Below are 20822 nucleotides of genomic sequence, written 5' to 3'. Positions count from 1 at the left end.
ATGGGCCTGTGCTCTGGACAGAGAACAGAACCCAAGAGAAGGGGCACTGTTCAACAGACTGGCATTCAGCACTATGCACAGTCCCTGGAACAAAGCTTCCTGCCATAGAGCTTACCCTGCTTCAGAGGAGCTACTCCTAACCTAGGCCTGGCTTGCAGGGTAAAGTGCTGCATGGAGCCACTGCTGCGTTGTCTTATCCAAGTACACCAGACACTTCAACATCCCACAAGCGCTGGACAGGACTTTAGCCTGGAGAACCCTCCTGGGCCTGTCTGAAAGGAGGTCTCTTCTTTCATTGTTTGTCTGGAGTGCTCAGAGGAAGAGAGACAGGCAGGTATTGTAGGCTGCTGCCCTTTAGAGAGGCATATGGGTCTGGGCCCTCCCCAAATAGGTGTGTTTGCTAGGCCAGCATATTAGACCTAGAGGCAAAAGTGGAACCCAGCTCCTCCCCATTCAGGAGTCAGAAAGGCAGCTGCCCCATAAGCCCTTTACCACAGCCCTGCCAGTAAGAGATCCCAGGATGTTCCACTGAGAGTTACCCCAGGATTTCCTTCTAGGCACCCCCCTCTGCACCATTTAAGGCAGGCTCTACAGGGCTCCCTGAAGCAGAAACAAACCGAAGAGACCTTGGTGGCCTCAGGACACAGCAGGTACAGGCAGAGTGTGGTAGCGCTAAGCAGTTATCTTCCTGTGGCGTGAGACAAGTCCAAGCCAGGAGCCATGGTCAGAAACACACAGGAAAGAGGTTCGCATCTCCCCACAGTTCAAGAGAAAACCAGGCAGCTTAGAAGCAAGAGATACAAACATAGCTTTATTTTGTGTAGTATCTTTCATACAAACTGCAGCCCAGAAGCTTTTACAGAGTTAAATAATAATAGCTCAAGGGGAGGAGACAGATCAGGAGAGCGTCAGCAAGTCAGCGGGATGGAAGGATGCTTTTCCAGACAGCAGAAACTACAGAGGGGAAGGCTCTCTCACCAGCAGTGGGAAGAGTGTTGGCAGGGAGAGAAGAGGTCAAAGTCAGATATGCTGGGAGGGCAGCAGAGTCGAGCTCTGGGAGCTTGGTCAGGGAGGCCATTGGTGATTTTGAACTGGGGCTTTAAATGAACAGGGAGCCAGTAGAGTCTGAAACCAAACCCATCACAGCTTCATCCCCACTTACCTTTCACCTCTTCTTGAGCTATAGGAACAAAGGGTTAGTAAACCTGCAAACACACACATGGCTACACAATCTTGGGAAAGGGAAAAGGCAACGCACACAAGCAGGCACATGCAGTGGGGATAGATGGAGATACCGCCACTGGGAATGAGGTGTGGAAACTGCCTGCGCAGAGATTTGGGGCAGGGGATGCTGACTACTTGCCACATTGCTAACATGAAAGGTCAGCAGAGCAAAGAGGCATGTAATCTCCAGGGAGTGGCAAGAGGGAGAGAACGTGCTTGGGAATATTCTTCCCATGCCCTGTCCTTGCCCAGTAAAATTCAGTAACATTCAAGGAGTTTTGCTAGCTGCAATATTTCACTAGAACCAGATAGTTAGCTGAAGTTGTGCGGCCCTGGTGAGCCAGGGAGATGATGGAATCCAAGCTTTCCACTAAGCAAGTATCTCAACCCTGAGTCAGGGCCCTCACCAGAGCTAAGAGGATTTTGGCTAGACCTCAGCACACTGTCAGAAATACCGCCACACCCAGACACATGCACGCACAATAAAACACAAAGTTGTCACCGACAAGCAGCCAAAACAAGGTTCTATCATGCAGTGTAAATGGCACCTTAACAGGGTTCCAGTGCCATTGAGGACACAGTGAAGGTGTCATCTCACTGCAAGATAGAACCATGCTTCAACCAAGCCTGCCAACATGGCTACATCAGGAAAGCAGGACCTTTAAACACCCTAACTCAGGAAATACAGTTGTTTCCTCACAGCAACGCTGACTCACCCTGTATTACATGTGTAGCATTTTCAAGTACAACAGGACCATGTTCTATGGGGGGGAAAAAACTAGCATTACGGTTGAGAAAGAATTGTGGCTGAAAGCTGAAGCATCCTTGTGCTCATATTTAAAAATATGGTCTATTGATATCAGCTATTTGTCATCCAATAGAAAAAGTTGGAATTTTTTACAAAACCTACTGTAGAGTACATTTTAATGCACTCCACATAGTCTTTAGATTTGGCATGAATTGTAAGTTTCAAGGAGATCTACAAAACAAGCCAAGTTTGAACAAAATCATTTCTACTATTTTGGAATCATGCACGTTCAAAATTCTAGGCAGGCATTTTTGTTTGATGAAAAAAATTCTTAACATACTTCTGAACAGATGTTGCTTAAAATCTTTGTTGAAAATTTCATTGCTGAGCCGAGACCCAACATGGAAAATTTTACCCATAAAAGGCATTTGTTTCAGAAAGCAACACATCAAAGTGCAAGCAAACTATAAAAGAAAGGTTAGAATGGATGCTGTAAGCCAGCCTCAGTTATACACTGTGATGCTACCTGCACCCACTATAATACAGCATGGTAATATGAGCTAGTTGACACTGCTATGGGACGCTAACACAAGATGATTGTGATGGCTTCAGATTCCATGTACTTGTAATGAAAGCAAGTCACAAATAGAGATCCCTGGACATCTGCACATAGCATTTAAAGAGAAGGGGACATTTGGTCCAAATGTCTCAAGAGCAGTGGAACACAGAAAACTAAACACACTGCTAACTTCAGATGTGAATTGATGCTGGATGGGATAGCAGTGAAAGGACTAACAGTACTGGCATAGTTATACTGGAGGGTGAAGCATTCACACTGCCATTAAGTCAATTTAACTCCCACTGAAAAAGAGCTTCCAGCTGCAAAGCCATTCCATGTAAGTGGCGAGGTGCATTAATAGAAGATGATTTGTGTGTGGTCACAAGGCAGTTCTCGCTGGAATAAGTAAAGACACACTGTACAGCTCTTGGATAGTCCACTGTTAGGAGTGTGTTTCGGCTCTGAAAAGCAACTAAGTACAGATAGCCCCTTCTCACCCCACAGAGTGGGTAGCAGAGTCAGAGCTGATTATTTCAACTGCAAAAAACACCACACACGCACACAGGCACATGCATGTTCAGCTTTATGTTCCTATGACCCCTGCAGAGCCAAAACAGCTATCCCAGAGGAGCTGGCTTCTAGTCCTTTCACCAATTGAACGCTTTACTCCATTGAAATTAATCAATCAATTTCCTTCCATGAAAAGGAGCCATCTGGCCTTTGCTTTAGGTACTCACTGGCACATTTTAAAAATAGGTCCCTCTTTGCCCCACAATTAACATACAACCACTCCATTTCCCATCAGAGTACTCCCAGTGCCTCCCAGAGAGGAAAAACAAAAAGAGCTCTGCTGGGTCAATAAATAAGGTCTATTCTAAACGTGGAGGCGTGAGCCCCAAAGGTGAGGGACCCTCACCAAAATCACTCTGCCAGCTTCCCACTCTCTCACAGAGGAGGCCAATCTGCTACCCCTGTGCAAACCCACAGGTCACAGTGGGGTTACACAGGGATCGCAGCATTGGGCCTGCAGCACCTTTCTTTAGGGATGTCATGTGAGAAAGAAAGAGCCCAAATGCAGTTTGCTGAACCGGCAGTTAGAAAAAAACATTTTAGTTGCAAAGTGAGCACATTCGGTACGGACCTGACAAAGACATGACAACCATGAACCCTCCACCAGGCCACCTGGCAGAGTGGAGCCACAGTTTAACTTATGCATTTCCTGACATGCACATTCGTAAGTATGGTTGTAATGTGAGGCCAATACAGAAGTTCACAATTTAACCATTAGTAATTGTTGCTTGCTCCAATTCTGTAGCCCATTTGAAGTAACCAGGTTCTTAAGCATCATGCCCCCAACCTCCCTCCCCCATGCCATTCCTTCACCCTCTTCTAGTCTAGGCTGCCAAGCTGCAGATACAAGGCTGCAAGCCCTCTACGCCCAAATTCAATTTAAAATCCCAGTCACAGACCCTACCTACTGCAAATTTCCCAAATACATGAGATCAAGGCTTCAAATGAAAATAGCCCCATGAGGGGTTTGTACACCCACCTCCAGCCTCTTTTTTGGAACTGTCCCAGAAGACAGACCCCACCACCAGGCAGGAGAACCACGCTTTGTACTGCTCTGGGCATCAGAGCTTTAGGAACACTGGCGCTTCCCACCTTGCAACAAGATTTTCTTGGACTTGTCCCTGTGCAGCAGAGGTGCAGAGCAATGTGTAAGTGCAGAGTGCCCAGTGCTGCATAGGACAGGGAATATGTGGGGAATCCCTATCCTGCATTGATCCTATTGGGATCCAGGAAGTGGGCGGGCAGAGCCTGCCAACTACTAAAGAACCTCCCCCCAGCCTATGGGGAGTATCCACAGGTCCAGGATTCCAAGTGAGTACGGGGGACAACTAAAGATAAAACAGGGACAGGAGTGAGGTCAGAGGGCTAAACAAAGGGAACCTGACAGGGACACCGAGCAGAAAACCTCGGACAGCACCCACTGCTCCTTGAAGGTGTCAAGGGAGCCAGCGGACACCGTCCAAAGGAACTCCGCCTGAATGCATGAGCGGACAGAGGATCAGAAATAGGCCCCACCGTCACAGGAGACCCCATCGGCCAACCTCCTCTCCCTGGTCTTGTAGATGGCCATTTTGGCCAGGGCTAGAAGAAGGTTGACAAGGAGGTCCCGTGACTTCGTGGGGCCACGGATAGGGAGTGCATAGATAAGGTGAGATACTGCTGCACAGCTGCAAGGTTACTTCTACCTAGTGTCAGGAATGAGGCCTATGATGGGAGTGCGCAGCTCAGCACTTCATTAGCACGAAGAGGACCGTACTTAACCCAGATCTCCTGAGACGCACCAATGTTTTGCCCCACTCCTTTTCTATCCTATGCTCTTGCAGGAAAGGGACGAGGCATGCAGGGGACTTGAGTCTCACAAGCACTCAGGCTGAAATAGGGTGACCAGATAGCAAGGGTGAAAAATCGGGACAAAGGGTGGGGGTAATAGGCACCTATATAAGACAAAGCCCCAAATATTGGGACTTTCCCTGTAAAATTGGGACATCTGGTCACCTGCAGCTCACGGCTTACACTCACCTGCACCCACCTGCGTTCTCTGCCTATACTTGCACTGGAGCACACCAACCTAATGCTCCCAGCTGCACACCATGCAACAACTCAATGTTGCCAATATACTATATTCTCAGTACTATATTGTATATTCTATACAATATTCTCAGTGGTAGCTGATGACAGAACAAGGAGTAATGGTCTCAAGTTGCAGTGGGGGAGGTTTAGGTTGGATATTAGGAAAAACTTTTTCACTAGGAGGGTGGTGAAACACTGGAATGCGTTATCTAGGGAGGTGGTGGAATCTCCTTCCTTAGATATTTTTAAGGTCAGGCTTGACAAAGCCCTGGCTGGGATGATTTAGTTGGGGATTGGTCCTGCTTTGAGCAGGGGGTTGGATTAGATGACCTCCTGAGATCCCTTCCAACCCTGATAGTCTATGATTCTATACTATCTCAGGCCTGAACATGGTCCTTGCCAGCTCGGCTTATTTGCTGCACACCACTGAGCAAATACATGCACAAAACACCTTAAAACATCATGAGCAGGACAGATAATGTTTTGGGGAGGGCAGCCAGGCACAGCAGAGGGTTCAAACAGCAAGAGAACAGCAAAGCATTAAACATCCCTAGGCAGCAGCTGAGAAGCCACTTCTAGCAAAGGGCTGGAATTACAGAGCAAAAAGCAGAGAGCTTTACGATTTACAGTTACTCTTTTAACAAAAGGCACCAACTATTATTGCCAAAGTCTTTAATACTTCATTTGATTGGCATCATATCTCTATGTTTTCAGGACCAGCTCTCCGACACAATCCCAGACAGAACCTCCTGCTGAGGAGGCTGGATGGTGACTTTAAATAACTACTCAGCCAAGAGGCTGTACAATATTCTTCTCCCCAGCACATTTACTCACAGTAGAATTCGCTACCTGCTGTGACAAGACAAGAGTTTTGCCTTGGAACACTCTCCCCACCTGTCCCTAAGCTCCAGTTACCCAAGCAGCCTCAGCTTCAGTCCTCATTCTTCTCAGGACCCCACAAGCTCAAGACCCATCTCTTCTCTTCTCCTTCCCACCCTGTCTCCTGGAGAGGCCAAGAGCAGCTTCTGTACCCCGAACACCCCAATCACTCCAGCTGTTGCATTGCCTTGGGGAGCAGCATCAGCTAGTGCCATTGGTTTGGTGCCAGTGCCATTCCTGTGAGCGATTAGATAAGCAGATTAGTGTGATTCTCCTACCTTTGTGTGAGAGCTACTGAGCGGGGATGGGAAGTGATGGGGTTAAGGCTACAAGCTACATTCCATAATCCGTGATGTGACTGCTGTCCTGGAGTCTCTGTAACAACAGCCACAAGTCATGATCCCAGAAAAGGGGACACGAGCAAGGAAGAGAGAGAGAAAAGTAATCCATTCCTGGAGAAGGAGGAAACCAATGAAACACCCAGCTGCATGGAGAGTAAGTGGGGTACTTGACAAATACTACAGAATCTTCTGTTGGAAAATATTTAGCTCATAGCTCCCCAGGAGGCAATAAAAGTGAGCAACACTTCAGCCTCCCCTCTTCTGATGGATGCTTCCATTTTAACCCATAGAGTGTGAGTCAGACAGATCAAAATCTGCTCAAGTGGGGACTTAAAGTATTTGCATATTTGACTGGACTCTCATTTAGCCCATTTATTTTACTGAGAGACCAGCTAGCCCAGGCTATACAACCAACAGGAGGTAGTTTATGGACTGGGAGTTAATAAATCTGTACATAAAACTTTACTTCGTTATGACACTGTTGTTTGTTATAGACCCAGCCTCTTATTCCTGACCTGCTTCACTTGCTTGCTTAGGAAATACCTGGGTCATAAAGTTCATGCAAAGAAGCCAGACAGAGGTCAGAGCTGTCGGGGAGTCTCTCGGACACCTCCAATGAGAGCAGCTCCTGGATGGTTTTGATATTTACCCTGAATTACTCTGTGTTTGAAGACCCTTCACCACCGGCATATCCCTCCAGTTCTTAATGGGATTAGTTCCTGGGTCTGCCTGACAGTTCCACAGGAGGGGAGGGTGAGTCCTATTAAAATAGCAACTATGCCTCCTTCTCTTTGTTTTAACACCTCCCAGATGAAGGCCCACAATTTTATTTTAGGTGTCAGAGTAGCAGCCGTGTGAGTCTGTATTCGCAAAAAGAAAAGGAGGACTTGTGGCACCTTAGAGACTAACCCATTTATTTGAGCATAAGTTTTCGTGGGCTACAGCTCACTTCATCGGATTTGAGAGTCTCTAAGGTGCCACAAGTACTAATTTTATTTTAGATTTTCACAAAATGTTCCATTAGTTTATCTGGCCTGAGCACAGGCCCGCAATTCATTTGGAAAGAGACCTTGTGGCTAATAAAGGAAAGGGGCCTTATCAGTAGTCTTCACATCTGCTGCCTAAAGGACTGGATATTTCAGGCTCTTGCCACAGCTTCTTTTTGATCAAGAGGCAACAGCACTAGCACCCTTCACTGCAGCCCAGTTGCATTGTGGGCTTACAGATGAAATTTGGCACAAGATTAATACATCTTTGGCACTAGAGCTGGAAGATCCATCTCCCCAGAGGCCTGGTCTCTGCTGATCCAGCATTTCCTCCTTCAGTGGCCAAAGGGAGCTTCAGAAAGCCATGGCGCAGGAGTGATTCAGACAATTTTGTATCTGTAGCAACCAGCTGTATTCCACAACCAAGCTAAACAGTGCATGTGATTTTCCAGGCTTTCCTGTGTGCATTACTATGCTGGGGAGCTCAACACTTCACAGTCCCTAATCCATGCTGTTTGCCACATTACATTGGGGCTCATCTCCCCAGGAAGCTTATTGGATTCAACGAACAGGGGAGGTTACCTGCTATGGTACAGGTTAAACAAGGGGCCCCCAGGTGAATATACTGGAGGGCCCCACGTGGGATGGATTTGGTGGCTGTTTTTTATCCCTGCTCCGGGATTACATTTGGAGGGCTGCATGGGGGTCAACTCCCCTTATATATTTTGTCCAGTATGTTTTATGCTTGTGCCAAGCTATTTCTATAAAAGATATTTTATTTAAAATACACCTTCCTGGGCTGACGGTCGGAGCAGGGTGGCCACGAGGTATCCTGGAGCCACTGGTCTCTCCAGATCGGCGCCGTTAGAGATTATCTGGTGGAAAGCGGCACTGTCTTCCAAAAAGGTAAAATTCGAGCCAGCAGGGAGCTTATTTTATGCATTTTGCCAGCCTTGGACACTGACTGCTTCAGGAGCGCTGGGTGGACGTCTCGTCTCTGGAAGAGGAGCCCAGAGCCAGTAAGGACAACAACCAACCCCTCTAAGGGGGAAACACTGAGATTATCGAACAGCGGTTAATTCACCAAACGCCTCTTCTCTTACACATGGAGCTGCATTAACTGCACGGAGCATGGGAACACTCTGCCCAGCATTTAGGAGCATAGACAAGAGTTTTGCAGCCACATCTAGTAGGCTAAGCAAAGGGCTGGGAGCCAGGATGGCCATAGTTCTGATTCTAGCTATGCCACGGATCCCTGATGCAGCCTGGGACAAGACACCATCTTTCTGTGACTCACTTTCCTCAACTGCAAAATGGAGCTACAAGCAATTACTCACCTTTTCAGGGGGCTGTGTGGATATTTGCACAATGGTCTAAGCATTGCCATAGAGAGTTCCATGTTAAGTGTTAACTCCCTCTCAGCAGAAGCAGCGGGGGTTGTGCATCTCTCTTCCCCGACCTCCCTCATCTATCCCTAGCCATTAATGTAAAAAACAGGACACATGCCTAGTTCTGCAGCCTCCTTGGGGGCCAATGTTCAGTGACACCCAATGAGAGCAGCTCAGAGTATCCACAAACCCCCTACCTGACAGGGCTGAGATCACAGCCACAGGGCTGCAAATGCCAGCAAGGAACTTCCCCTAGCGAGGTCGACAACCAATCATGGGGACAACAGAAGAGAGTCATGATTATTATGGTAATGACCCAGAAACAGAGATTCCAACAGGTGGGTAGGGGACAGAGCAGGGGTCACCCTAAGCTAATAGGGACAGAGCCAGAGGTCAAAGGGGATTTACTCACTGTCTGTTCACCATCCAGATTGGCCTGCTGTCTCCGGAGATCGGCCTTAATGAACACTGAGAGGTAGAGGGAAGAGGAGACCCATAAGGACACAACAGAGGACACAAGCAAGTCTCACAGAACTCGGGGTTACACAGGGGCAGCATAGGGTTCAAGGAGACACTGGGGGGCCAGCAGGGGATCCACTGTTCTGAATGAGGAAGATAGGACTTCTACAGCAGTCAGGCAGCAGATGGAGGCCCTGGCCCAGCCATGAGGGAGCCTCATCTGGCTGAGTCCCGAGCCAGGAGCATGGATGGGGACATGGATGGGGACAGCACTGGGGAAGCTCACACAACTGGAACCTTCAGCCAGTGACGCAGACCAGCTGCCACAACAAGGAAGCATCAGCAGGGTGCTGCTGTTCTGGAGCTTGCTCAGCTGGAGCAGCCCTGCAGGCGCTGCAGTGCGGGAGCTGCCTTCACTCCATGTGTCGAGTCCCACGGGTCACAGTCAGGTGAGGAATCTCTGCGGGAGCTGGTTTACCAGTTATGAAAGTCCCCAGGAGTAGGAAGGAGCAAAGAAAGAGGTTTCCCGCCTGCGTCCCAAAGTGATCGATGATCTTCCCTTGGGCAACGGTGAAAATGATCCCGAAAACCTTTAACACAAAAGTAAGGAATGGAATGGAGCTACTGTACTGTCCTTGCCTGGCCACCATCCCTCAGCCTCTCCTCCCCCCACCCTTTGCCCCTGATTCACCAGGGAAAGGCAGCTTACTGAAGAGCTTGCCAGGTCTAATAAGGACTTAGAACCCCAGACTTGCAGCCGTTTGTCCATTCAGCTGAAGCTGGGTTACAAACAAGGGCTGAATTTGGATGACGTGCCTCCTTCTGGCTAGGGGGAGGACAACAGAGCCTGCTGGCTGGAATCCCCTGTCACCCAAGGAGAGGGGGATCCTAAACTGCTGGCAGTGACAGTGCAGAGGGGCAAGGAGCTCCAGCATCCTGAAGAACTTTCTGGGGCAAGGGAGGGGGTGAGAAGCCACTGAAGCTGAAGATTAAATTCCAGTTTTGACAGCAATAAAACAAGAAAGCAAAGGCCTGGGGCTGAAGCATGGCCTCTCTCTGGAGCATCAGATGCTCTCTGTGATAGAGCAGGATAGTGCAGTGGATTGACCAATGGTCCGAACTGTACCCCTGTGGAACAGGAATCCTCTTGGGCCTAGCAGGGCATTCTAGCAGTGCTGGGCGAGGTGCAGGGGAGAACATACCTGTGCCGATACATTAAGGAGGCCTGAAGACGTTCCTTCTGACTCTGGGTATGTTAACTCTGCCGCAAACTCAAAACCCAGCGGTAGGTACCCTGTCATGAAGAACCTGCACAGCGGTACACAGAAAAACAACAGTCAGCAGCTGGTGGAGGGAGAAGCAGGGAAAGGACTATGTGGCTCTGATCCCTATTTCCTCCTAATTCAGTGACTGCACAGGACTGATCCCCCATCATCATGCTGTCCCTCCAGCCACCGGATTCACTGACCACACGGCCATGGTCGGAACTCTAGTCCCAACCCACAAATATTTGTGCCTGCAGCCGCAGTGCAGAAGGCCAGGCCTGAAGGGGCAGGGAGAAGAGAGGCACGCGGGGGGCAGGGAGCCACCTATTGCTGCCAGGAAGTGGGGTCAGCCAGTGGCATCGGAGTCAGAATGTTAATGCTAGCTTGGAAAGTAAAAGCCTGGAAGTGACTTAGATGGGATGCCGCCCAGCCGAAGACTATTTTAGAAACCTAGCTATGACCATGGTTCTCATTCCTTCTCTCCAAGGTCTGGAAGGCCACAGTCCCACCTGCTTCCTGACAAACATTTCACCATGTTCAGAGGTATCCAGCCTGGCAGAGTGTTCAGAGCCAGCTGGGACAGGGAGAAGTAGTAGGGGCTGCTGCGCACGTCCTTCAGCTCTCCCAGTCAGAGGATCCAGGAGAGACTTGGGGAGAATACAACACCTTATCCTTCTTCCATATAGAGCCTGCCCCACCCTGGCCTCTGCAGCTTCTGGACTGTGACACCTCTGCCTTCCCTTCTATGCCACTGCAGGGGCCAGAGGGAAAGGGTGTTTCCAGATTAATGTGGGAGGCAGCAAAAAGCCTGGGCTAAATTAGGCAGTCTCTATTCCTTCCTAGGGTCAGCTCCCACACGGGAGGGAGAATAAATTCTCGGGAAAGCAGACTGCATGTGAACTTACCCCAGCATGCCTGCGGTCACAAAGACCACCCAGAGGTGGCCTAGGCTCAGGGTGAAGGTATAGGCCACCAAGCCCCCCAGAGACATGATGTAAACCGCCAGCGTCGTCTGCCTGCAAGACAAGGCACAGTCAGGAACAGGCCTTTTTAGCTTTCATTCAATACTCTTCTCTAGCCCTTCCCATCCAAGGATCTTAATGCACTTTACACATGCTAGCAAGGGAAGCTTCACAACCCTCCACCTCCCTGGGAGGAAAAGGAGGAAAAACCTCTCTCTCACACCAACAGGGAAAACTGAGGCAACAGAGAGGAAAGGGACTCGGCCCAAGGTCACTCAGTAGGTCAGTGGCAGAACCAAGAATGGAACCCAGGAGTCCTGACTCCCCTGTATCCCAATGGTGCAAGACCAAATGGAAGATTCCCTTGTTTGGGAAGAACATCTCTTCTGTAGAGAAAGAAATTGAGGCAACCTGGAAGACGAGGGATAAGCCTAGGCTCTACCAGAGAATTCCCCATTGCCAAGGGACAGGCTATTAACTAATGTTTTCCAGCAAGAGCTTTAGAAACTGATTCCAGCCTATACACAGAGACCACTTCCCCTACCTAGCAACTGTTTAGCAGCCCAGAGCAGCATAGTACAATAGTTAGGACAGGAAGTGAAGGTGAATTCTGTATCCAACTGAAACTCTGTATCCAAACTAAAACTGATGGAAGTAAAACAACTATCAGCATTAATAAAAAACTTGGATTTACAAAACAAACATTTAAAAAACTCTATTTTTAATTTAAATCAGATTTTTTATTCACATGTTGCTAGTTCTTTACCTTCTTCCCGTTTTACAGCTTAAAATTGCTACAGTAGATGCTCTGTACTGGTTTCTCTAGTATCCTCATTGTTAGCAGAATTTCACATTTTGCATAGAGATTTTTTCTAATAAAAAGCTTCACATTTAAAATGCTAATCTTTGCTGAAAAAACAAGCCAGGGCCTCACCAAAACCCTTACTGTAAGAACACCTCATGCTCAAACACAAAACTGATAAGCAAATCGCCTTTCCTATATTTGCAACCAACACCCCATCCTGATATACTGAACTGCCACAAGTCAAGAAAGGTGAAATTCTTTGACTAGGCTATACACCATCGTGGTTTGCACACTTTGAAGTCAGTGGGACTTATGCTCCTGCGTCACTTAAGTGCCTAAATACAGGCTCTGGAACTTTAGGCTCCTAGTTTTGAACGTTTTGGCTGGTATGTATAAAAAAGTTCACAATATCTTGGTTTAATATGCAGAAAACAATGAAAAGTTATTTAGTCTAACACCGAAGCAATTTTGTTTTGACGAGACAAAGATTTTATGTCCCTAAGAGATTTTTTTTTAATTGAAATTATAATTTTAGCTCCTGGTGCTACAAACACTTATGTGCATGTTTAACTGTAAGCACTAACCATTATTAAAATCAATGGGACTATTCACGTGAGTCAAGTTACGCACCTGCTTAAGTATCTGCAGGATCAGGGCCTTCATTTTCAGTATTTGGGATTTTGCTATACTAGTTTTATAAAATTCAAGTAATACCCCTGTCAGTAGGAGCATTTAAAAACAAAACAGCATTTATAATTCAGTTAATCCTAACTTTAGATTAAAAATTAAAAGTGTGGGGGAATGGGGCTCGGCAGGTGGAGTCTGGGTGTGGGGGGGATCAGTGGGGGGGGGTCTGGGTGCAGGGACAGTGGGGCTTGGTGAGATGGGAGTCCAGGTGCAGCTGGTTGGGGCTCAGTGGAGTGGGGACCCAGGTGCAGAGGCCTCATCAGGGTGGAGCAGGTGCATGGGAGTGAGGCTCATTGGGGTGGGGGTTTGAGTGCAGGGGGCTGAGTGAGGGGGTGGTCTGGGTGCAGGGGTGGAGGTCCGGATGTAGGGATGAGGGGGCAGGGGCTTGGCAGGGTCCGGACGCAGGCGGGATGAGGCTCAGCAGGTAGGGCTGGGTGCAGGGGGGGTCTGGGAATGGGGGAGTCTGAATGCATTGGGGTTGGACAGACAGGGATGCAGCTCCCAATATAGTGACCCCTCCCGCCGCAGCTGAAGAGCGATGGGGTCAGGAAGTGGGAAGGGGGTGGTGCGGAGCCCGGGAAGGTTTCTGGGGGTGGGTCTGACCCTGCCCTTGTCAATCTGTGCAGGGGGGGAAGTGCACTCTTCTCCACCCCCCGCCGCACTGGGACTAGTAGCTGAGCCTGCTACAGGGTAGAAGCCACCAGGTGGGGCTGAGGAGGGCTGGGTGCAGGGGGTAAGGCTCAGCGGGGAGGAGTGTCGGGTTCTGGCTGGGCATGGGGGGGTCTGACCCAGCACTGGCCCAGGGCATTTGAATGCCCCCCAACCTCTGCAGTGATCTACCTCTCTCCCTGCTGCTCCAGGCACCTGAAACACACGATCCCACTGTTGGGGAGGGGCACATGACCACTCTTGCAGCTTCCCTCTGCTTCCCTGTTAGAAAGTCATTTTTCTGCAGGGTAGCAAAGAAATCTGTGAATTTTGCGCACACACAGGGGGGCAGAATTCCCCAAGGAGTAAACCAGTGGCCTCCCACTATCTAAGTCTCCCCAACCAGAAACTTGAGGGTGCAGGGAGGTTTCTGGTTTCCACCACAGACTGTATCTGACTGGAGATGAAATTACACACAACACAGTGAACATATACCCCACTGACCCACCCTTGGAACCAAGCTAGAGGCCAAAATGTGTTATTTTGAGAGCTGGCCTGGTCTCTCTGCACTCAGAGAAGCTGCCAAAGCTTTTAATTGCTGACAGACCACATTCAGTGAGAGCACAACATGAGCTTTCCAGAATGAAATATGCACCCCAGATTTAAAAAAAAAACAAAAACAAAAAACAAAAAGACAGCAGCTCTGAAACCCTGGGGCTAACTCACAAACCCTCCTGACAGGCAGGAGGAGAGAATGCGTGGCCATTCCATTCCTGGCTAAGGGAGACAGGGAAGCCAACCTAGTGGCATTAGTCTTTCATGCAAATTCAAGGTAAATAAACTTTGAGTACTGCCCTTCCCTACTTTGATAAGGGGAGGGGGATGTTCACTCTTTTCTCTCAGCTTGGCAAGTGACACAGGATTTGGTAGTTTTGTTTCCTGATTCTCATAGCCCAGCCTTTGGGTCCGTGACACTGTGTCACCCCCAACCCCACATCACCATAGCATCTGACCTCTTGGAACTGGTAATTTAAACAACAGGCTTTTTCAGAATTTTAAATTTATTCTCAGTGGAAAGGTTCTGTTAATATTTGCTGTTTTACAGAAACCCCTATGAACAGCCTGAACCAGCCCAATTTCCTGGCAGTGCCCTCCTCACACTAGGCTGTTTATCCTACCATCTCCCTAAAGTTAGTCAGCAGGGTTGCACCGAAGACTAATTTAGCCCACCCCATGCTGGCAATCCCAGCACTAACAAAACACACTCATTCTGCCCATGACAGCCCTCCGAACAAACTGGGGATTATTTTCACACTGCTGAGAGTGGACTCCCAGCTCCTACTGTGCAACCACAAATCCCTTACACTGTGATCTCTGTGCAGCAATACAGCTCCATTTGGGAGAGTCGGGAATGTCACATGCCATAGCTGTGCCAGTCTGGGCCATGTTGCCAGCATGACAGAGTTGTTAGGGGCTGCAAATTACAGAGCAGCAAAAATGCAGTTAGTGACAGCGTGTGTTCCCACCCATAGGGTTACAGTAGCCACAGCTGCCAAAAGAAATGCACATTAACCCAGCCCAGCTGCACACAGCATCCAGAAACAGAAGTAAGTGACTGGCCAGCCTATCTAGTGATCATTTGCTCCAGCTTTTCTCCCTGCTCCCCAGTACCCCCATGAGTCCTCATCTGCCATCTCAGGGTTGGCCCAAAAGATCAGTTTCTGCTCTAGACTTGGTCCCTGGACCTGCCAGTACTGATGGCTGGAACTACAGCTGGGGATACCCAAACAAGCTGTGGGCCCTAAACATACCCACCCAGGGGTAGAAGGTCCTGGGAAGTTTTCCCTTACTGTGGATAGGCCATGCTACCAGAGCCAGAATAAATGCTGTGGTGGGTCCTGGAAGGGAAAGATCATGGAAGCAGCCTTCTTCCCATCTCCTGCTATTAGAATAAAGCCCTGTCTACTCTGGCCTGCAAGGGAAGCAGGTTACCACCACCTTAACAAAGCCAGTTGGTGCGGGGAAGTTGATCACCCAGATCCCTAGCTAGCATACGGGGGCTCACTGTAATCAGGCCAGTCAAGGCTCATTGCATAAAGATTGAGTGAACTAGGGTAGCAGAGACTCCCACCAAGAAAGATCTGGCCCCTGGGAAAGCCCCCAGGCTAAAGTTGCAGGCAACACAGGGACCTTTAGCTGTACATTCGCAGATGGCAGCACGTTCTGCCAAGTGTCCCCATAAGTACCAAACCCTAATCTGACCCCAGTTCCCACCCCCACATGCATCGCTCCATAAGACTCTGCCTTCAATAAGGTGTCTCTCACACACACACACACACAAAGTGCCTCTGGGCACAGGACTCAATGGACCTTTCACTAATTAGAACAGAGACTCTCAGATGCTGGTTTGTGAGGCAGAGAACAGGTCTGGTACTGTATGGTTCCTGCCACGCTGGGAACTATCTCAGCCTTGACAAAGCAGCCCTGGGCCATTTCTACCCCTTTCTTCCCAGGGTACTGGGAACCTGACCAGAGCCATGCAGGGGCAGAACACCACACTGCTCTCTCTCAGCTTCCAGACACAAGACAAGACAGCAAGAAAGAAATCAGACATGGAAGTCTGCCTCGCTCTGTTTCCCTGAGAGAAATGCACCCTCAACTTACCCCCTTTCTCCCAAGGAGGAGGGGCTCCCCAGACCCCTGCTCTCCCACCTACCCTTCCCCAAAGAAATCTCCCACACACTGACAATTCATACCCGAACCCTAGCCTTTCGTGCCTATGCAGGTTGCTCTGGCCCTGCCCCAGCTCCCAAAAAGCAGCTCTCCTCCTTTCAGCTCCCTCTGTACAGCCCTTGACAAGACAACTCTGTGTAAGTTCTTATCTGGTGGAAGCGGATGTTTGTCTGTCCACACACAAATAATCTCTACCCTCATGATAGGCCAGACCCAAACCCATTAATCCCTAAACACAACACATTCGACATTGGTGAGGCCTCATCTGGAGTACTGTGTCCAGTTTTGGGCCCCACACTTCAAGAAGGATGTGGATAAATTGGAGAGAGTCCAGCGAAGGGCAACAAAAATGATTAGGGGACTGGAACACATGAGTTATGAGGAGAGGCTGAGGGAGCTGGGATTGTTTAGCCTGCAGAAGAGAAGAATGAGGGGGGATTTGATAGCTGCTTTCAACTACCTGAAAGGGGGTTCCAAAGAGGATGGCTCTAGACTGTTCTCAATGGTAGCAGATGACAGAACGAGGAGTAATGGTCTCAAGTTGCAGTGGGGGAGGTTTAGATTGGATATTAGGAAAAACTTTTTCACTAAGAGGGTGGTGAAACACTGGAATGCGTTACCTAGGGAGGTGGTAGAATCTCCTTCCTTAGAGGTTTTTAAGGTCAGGCTTGACAAAGCCCTGGCTGGGATGATTTAACTGGGAATTGGTCCTGCTTTGAGCAGGGGGTTGGACTAGATGACCTTCTGGGGTCCCTTCCAACCCTGATATTCTATGATTCTATGATTCTATGAACACCAGAAATAAACCAGAGGCACATAGGAATCCTGGAGAAGTAGCTCCAGTACCTTGTGCATCAAAGAAGGAATGAGTAGCTCCAGAACCAAAAAGTGTGGCTGTTATCTCCTGGGCTCAGGAAACTCCCCAAATGAGCTAATATGCTGCTCCAAATTCTTGCTTTTACTGCAGGGTGATTGTTCAGTTGTTCTCCCCCACCAGGCTGCCCCAGACCTGAGGAAGAGCTCTGTAACAAGCTTGAAAGTTTGTCTCTCTTACCAACAGAAGTCGGTCCAATAAAAGATATTACTTCACCCACCTTGTCAAGCCATTGAAAGGCAGAGCTGCCTCCCCTGGGGTTTGCCTTCCATGTGGCAGAGAGTAGGATGGAGTTGTGGAGAAACGAGTGCAAGGGACTTACTTGTAGGTTTTGGTTTTATCCAACCAGATGCCAGAAAGCAGAGCTCCAGCCATGCCAGACACTACAATGGTGAGTCCAATTCTTCCAGCATTCACCTCCTCCCCCTGTGGGAAGACACACATCAATACAGGAACTAGTTAATGGCCAACAGCAAGCAGGGATGGATGGCTGAAAGGGCCTCAGAGGAGGAGATACTAAAGGCCTTTCAAAGCTTGCTGTCCAGTACTGGTTTTTGGGTCAGCTTGTTCAGGATTTACTAGGAATGTAGGGTAACCCCAGAGAAAAGATGCTCCCAGGTATCCCAGTCCTAGCCTTTCCCAGCAGTAGGTGCTTTAGGGAAAGTTACAGAAGCCCTAGCTATGGAGCACTCCCCTCTCCTCCATGGGAAGGCAAAGTAGTGAAAGGTGCAGGAGCAATGACTGTCAGGAGGCTCCCAGCTGGTAGTGCTGTAGGGCAGCGGTTCTCAAATCAGTGGTCCATGGCCTTCTGGGGGTCCACGAGCCGATTTCAGGGGGTTTGCGAGCCTGAGCCCTGGTGCCCCACAAGGCAAAGCCCATAACCCATGGGTGCAGTTTGGGGGGGGCATGAGGGGCTTTGCCCCGCCAAACTGCAGTTCCATAACCAGACTGGGGCAGCCCTGGGAGCGGCTCCACACTCCCACCTTCTTCTCTCCCCCCTGCTCCTGGCCAGGTCGGAGGCGGGAAGCTGGAGACGGGCAGTGCAGGGCAGCTGCTGCTGCTCTGGCTGGTGCCATGAAACAGTTGGCCCTGGCACTCCCCCATCTCCTGCTGCTGATAGTGCCCGGGGCTGCGGCTGCTCCTCAGCTCCCAGCACCCTTTGATTACTCCTGCAGCTGGTAAGAGCGGCCCTGTCAGGGGGACCCAGCTCCAGGACCAGCACAGCCTTCAGGGAGCAGCAACCACACAGCCCCTAGCTGCCCCTCTGCCTGCACCTTCAGCTACACCCCTCTCTGCACACAGCTACTAGCTATCCCCAACCCGCACCCTGAGCAGTTTCAAACTTTTTGAGCTGAAACCCCACCCCCTTTGAGTTATAATTTTTGGGTGCACCCCCCTGCAATCCTGGGTGGCCTGCTGAGGTGAGTCAGGGGGTAGAGTTGGTGCTCCCTCCCCAGACCCCACTGTGCAGAGCTGGCCCAAGCTCCGCCAGGTTCCGCCCTCCCCAAAACAGAAGTCAAACTATGCCTATGCCTGAGGCCTGCCCGGGGGCCAGAGTCCGAGCCCTGGTGCCCCTCAGGGAAGAACTCCGAGCTCCTCCCGCTTGGCCCAGTGGCTGAAGCCCAGACACCCCCCCACCCCTCATGCCCTGAAATTTCTGTAGCATATTGGAGGGGGTGCTCAGAAAGAAAAAGATTGAGAACTGCTGCTGTAGGGAATAGGGCACAAGCAGTGATTGGGTGAGTTAACAGAAGAAAGCCCAACTGATTATGGTATAGGGGCATAGCCCTTGGTGGAGCTCACCAGCCCAATTCTCTTCCAGCAGAAGATGGTGCAAGGAACAGGGATAGGAGCGCTGGTTGATGCAGAGGAAATGCACCGTAGCTCCAGTACCAGTCTCTCTCAGCAGGAGGTGCTGTTGCACTGTGCCCTATACAAACTTTCTTTTGACAGCAATGCTGTAGGAGAGCATGTCACAGGTACTTACTGGATAGTTCTGGATCACCATGCGGTTCAGCAGAGTGGACAGGGCATAGAAGCAACCAGTGTTCAAACCTGAGAGGTGGATAAAAACACAGCATATTCACAGCCTGCCATTCTCCTGCTGGGTAAAGAAAGGTTGGGGACCTAGAGAGGGCTCCACTGAGTGTGGATGTTCTAATCCTGAGATGCAGAAGAGACCCAGGCATCAGGCACTGAGAGTGTGAGCACAGGGTTTTACAACGGGGCTGGGGAGCCTGCAGAACAACTGGCTGCCTTCGCCATGTCAGCTAGCAGAAGGGCTACATTTGGAGGGAAGGTGAGGGGCTGCTGGGCCAGCCAAGGCAAGTTATATCTCAGCTCAGTGAACGGGCCAAACCCTGCAGTCTCAGAGTTGCTTTTTATCTGAGTGGAGGGAGGTCGCACACTTTTTAGAGCTGATAGGGGGTTCAGTGGATCCAGGCCCCAGCACCTCCTCCCTCTAGTACAATCACTCTTCTCTAACCACTGGGTGGCACAGCTCACAAATGAGCTCTCCTGACCTCCATCTCCTGCCCTAGCATGACAGCCGCAGAATGACTGGCCTGGGCTATGTTGGGGTCAGTAAGCTGCTCATAGCCAGACTCATTCTTGACTGAACTCATTTACCACCTACTCCAACCAGCCAAGAGAGAATTCCAACCTCACACCCAGATTAGTGCTGGGCTGGCAGAGCCTCCCTTGAGGAGCTCAGATCCAATTAACATTGCAGTGCCAAGGCCAGTGACCTAGTGTGAGCTGGAAGAGATGTCCCAGCTGGAGGCTTCCTCACAAAGCGGAACTCGCTCACTCCCCACAGCAATAGCCAGAAGAAGTGGGCTCTTCCAGCCAAGAAGTCCTAGTAACTGAGTAGGAGCTAAGCAGTTTGCTGAGCAGTAACAGCACCTTCCCAAGCCACTATGGGCTTGTGTACTTGGGAAAATATGATCAGTCACACATAAAGATTACTGATGTCTTAAAGAGATGGTAATGCCAGTATAACCCTACCCCTGTGTGGACACTTTATTCCACTATAAAAGTCGCTTTGCTTTAGTTTAAACCCCTTCCCAAGGGATACAAGCTACACCAAAAAAGCCACCCTTACACCAGAATAAAAGTGTCCACACAGGGGGTCATACCAGTATTACTCTACTGATTTAATTTCTCACCATAAATTAAGCTGAAAAAGCTTTCCCATGTGGGCAAAACCCATAATGGTCAATTCAATCCTCTTCTCAGAAAGTCATGCACATTTGCAACTGGTTTCTCTTTAAGGCTTCAGTGATCACTGTGACAGTGGGTGGGGATCATAGGTTCCACCAGTCACAGACCACACATCCCTGTGCTCGGGATAAACAAGGTTTAAAGTCCCTGTGTCGAGACATCTGCAATCCTTAAAACCCAGTCAAGTGCAAAATTCCCACACCCCCATCCTCTCTCTCTCTCTCAAAGCCTGAGTGAACAGCAGGAAGCACCCCAGGGTACAGAAGAAAGGAGGAGTATAGTAGCCTGAGCACAGGATGGGGAGACAGGAACTCCTGAGCTCTAATCCCAGCTCTGACACTGACTCCTCCTCTGCAACCTGCAGCAAGTTACTTCCTTTCCCCATGCTTCAGTTTCCCCCAA

At 49.6% G+C, this 20822-nt stretch overlaps 1 protein-coding gene across 10 annotated transcripts in view; it reads right to left on the bottom strand.

Annotated features, from left to right (window-relative positions):
* The window catches only part of FLVCR2 (FLVCR choline and putative heme transporter 2), a 66216-nt gene that overhangs the window by 4491 nt on the left and 40903 nt on the right, over positions 1-20822 (bottom strand). For 2 of the 10 annotated variants that reach the window (XM_073349226.2, XM_073349231.2), the window contains exons 4-10: positions 19186-19253; positions 17521-17624; positions 11395-11505; positions 10427-10532; positions 9703-9814; positions 9178-9233; positions 697-8374 (exon numbers count right to left, since the gene is read on the bottom strand). In XM_073349226.2, the coding sequence (XP_073205327.1) occupies positions 8249-8374; positions 9178-9233; positions 9703-9814; positions 10427-10532; positions 11395-11505; positions 17521-17624; positions 19186-19253 (683 nt within the window). In that variant the 3' untranslated portion in view covers positions 697-8248. Of the gene's footprint in view, positions 1-617; positions 8375-9177; positions 9234-9702; positions 9815-10426; positions 10533-11394; positions 11506-17520; positions 17625-19185; positions 19254-20822 lie in introns of those variants that run through there. The other 8 variants (XR_012159499.2, XR_012159500.2, XR_012159501.2 and 5 more) reach the window with 8 other exon arrangements.

Source organism: Lepidochelys kempii, chromosome 6 (assembly GCF_965140285.1).
Source record: "Lepidochelys kempii isolate rLepKem1 chromosome 6, rLepKem1.hap1, whole genome shotgun sequence".
NCBI lineage: Eukaryota > Metazoa > Chordata > Testudines > Cheloniidae > Lepidochelys > Lepidochelys kempii.
Note: the sequence above shows the minus strand (reverse complement) of the source record. Positions and strands in the feature narration are given on the sequence as shown.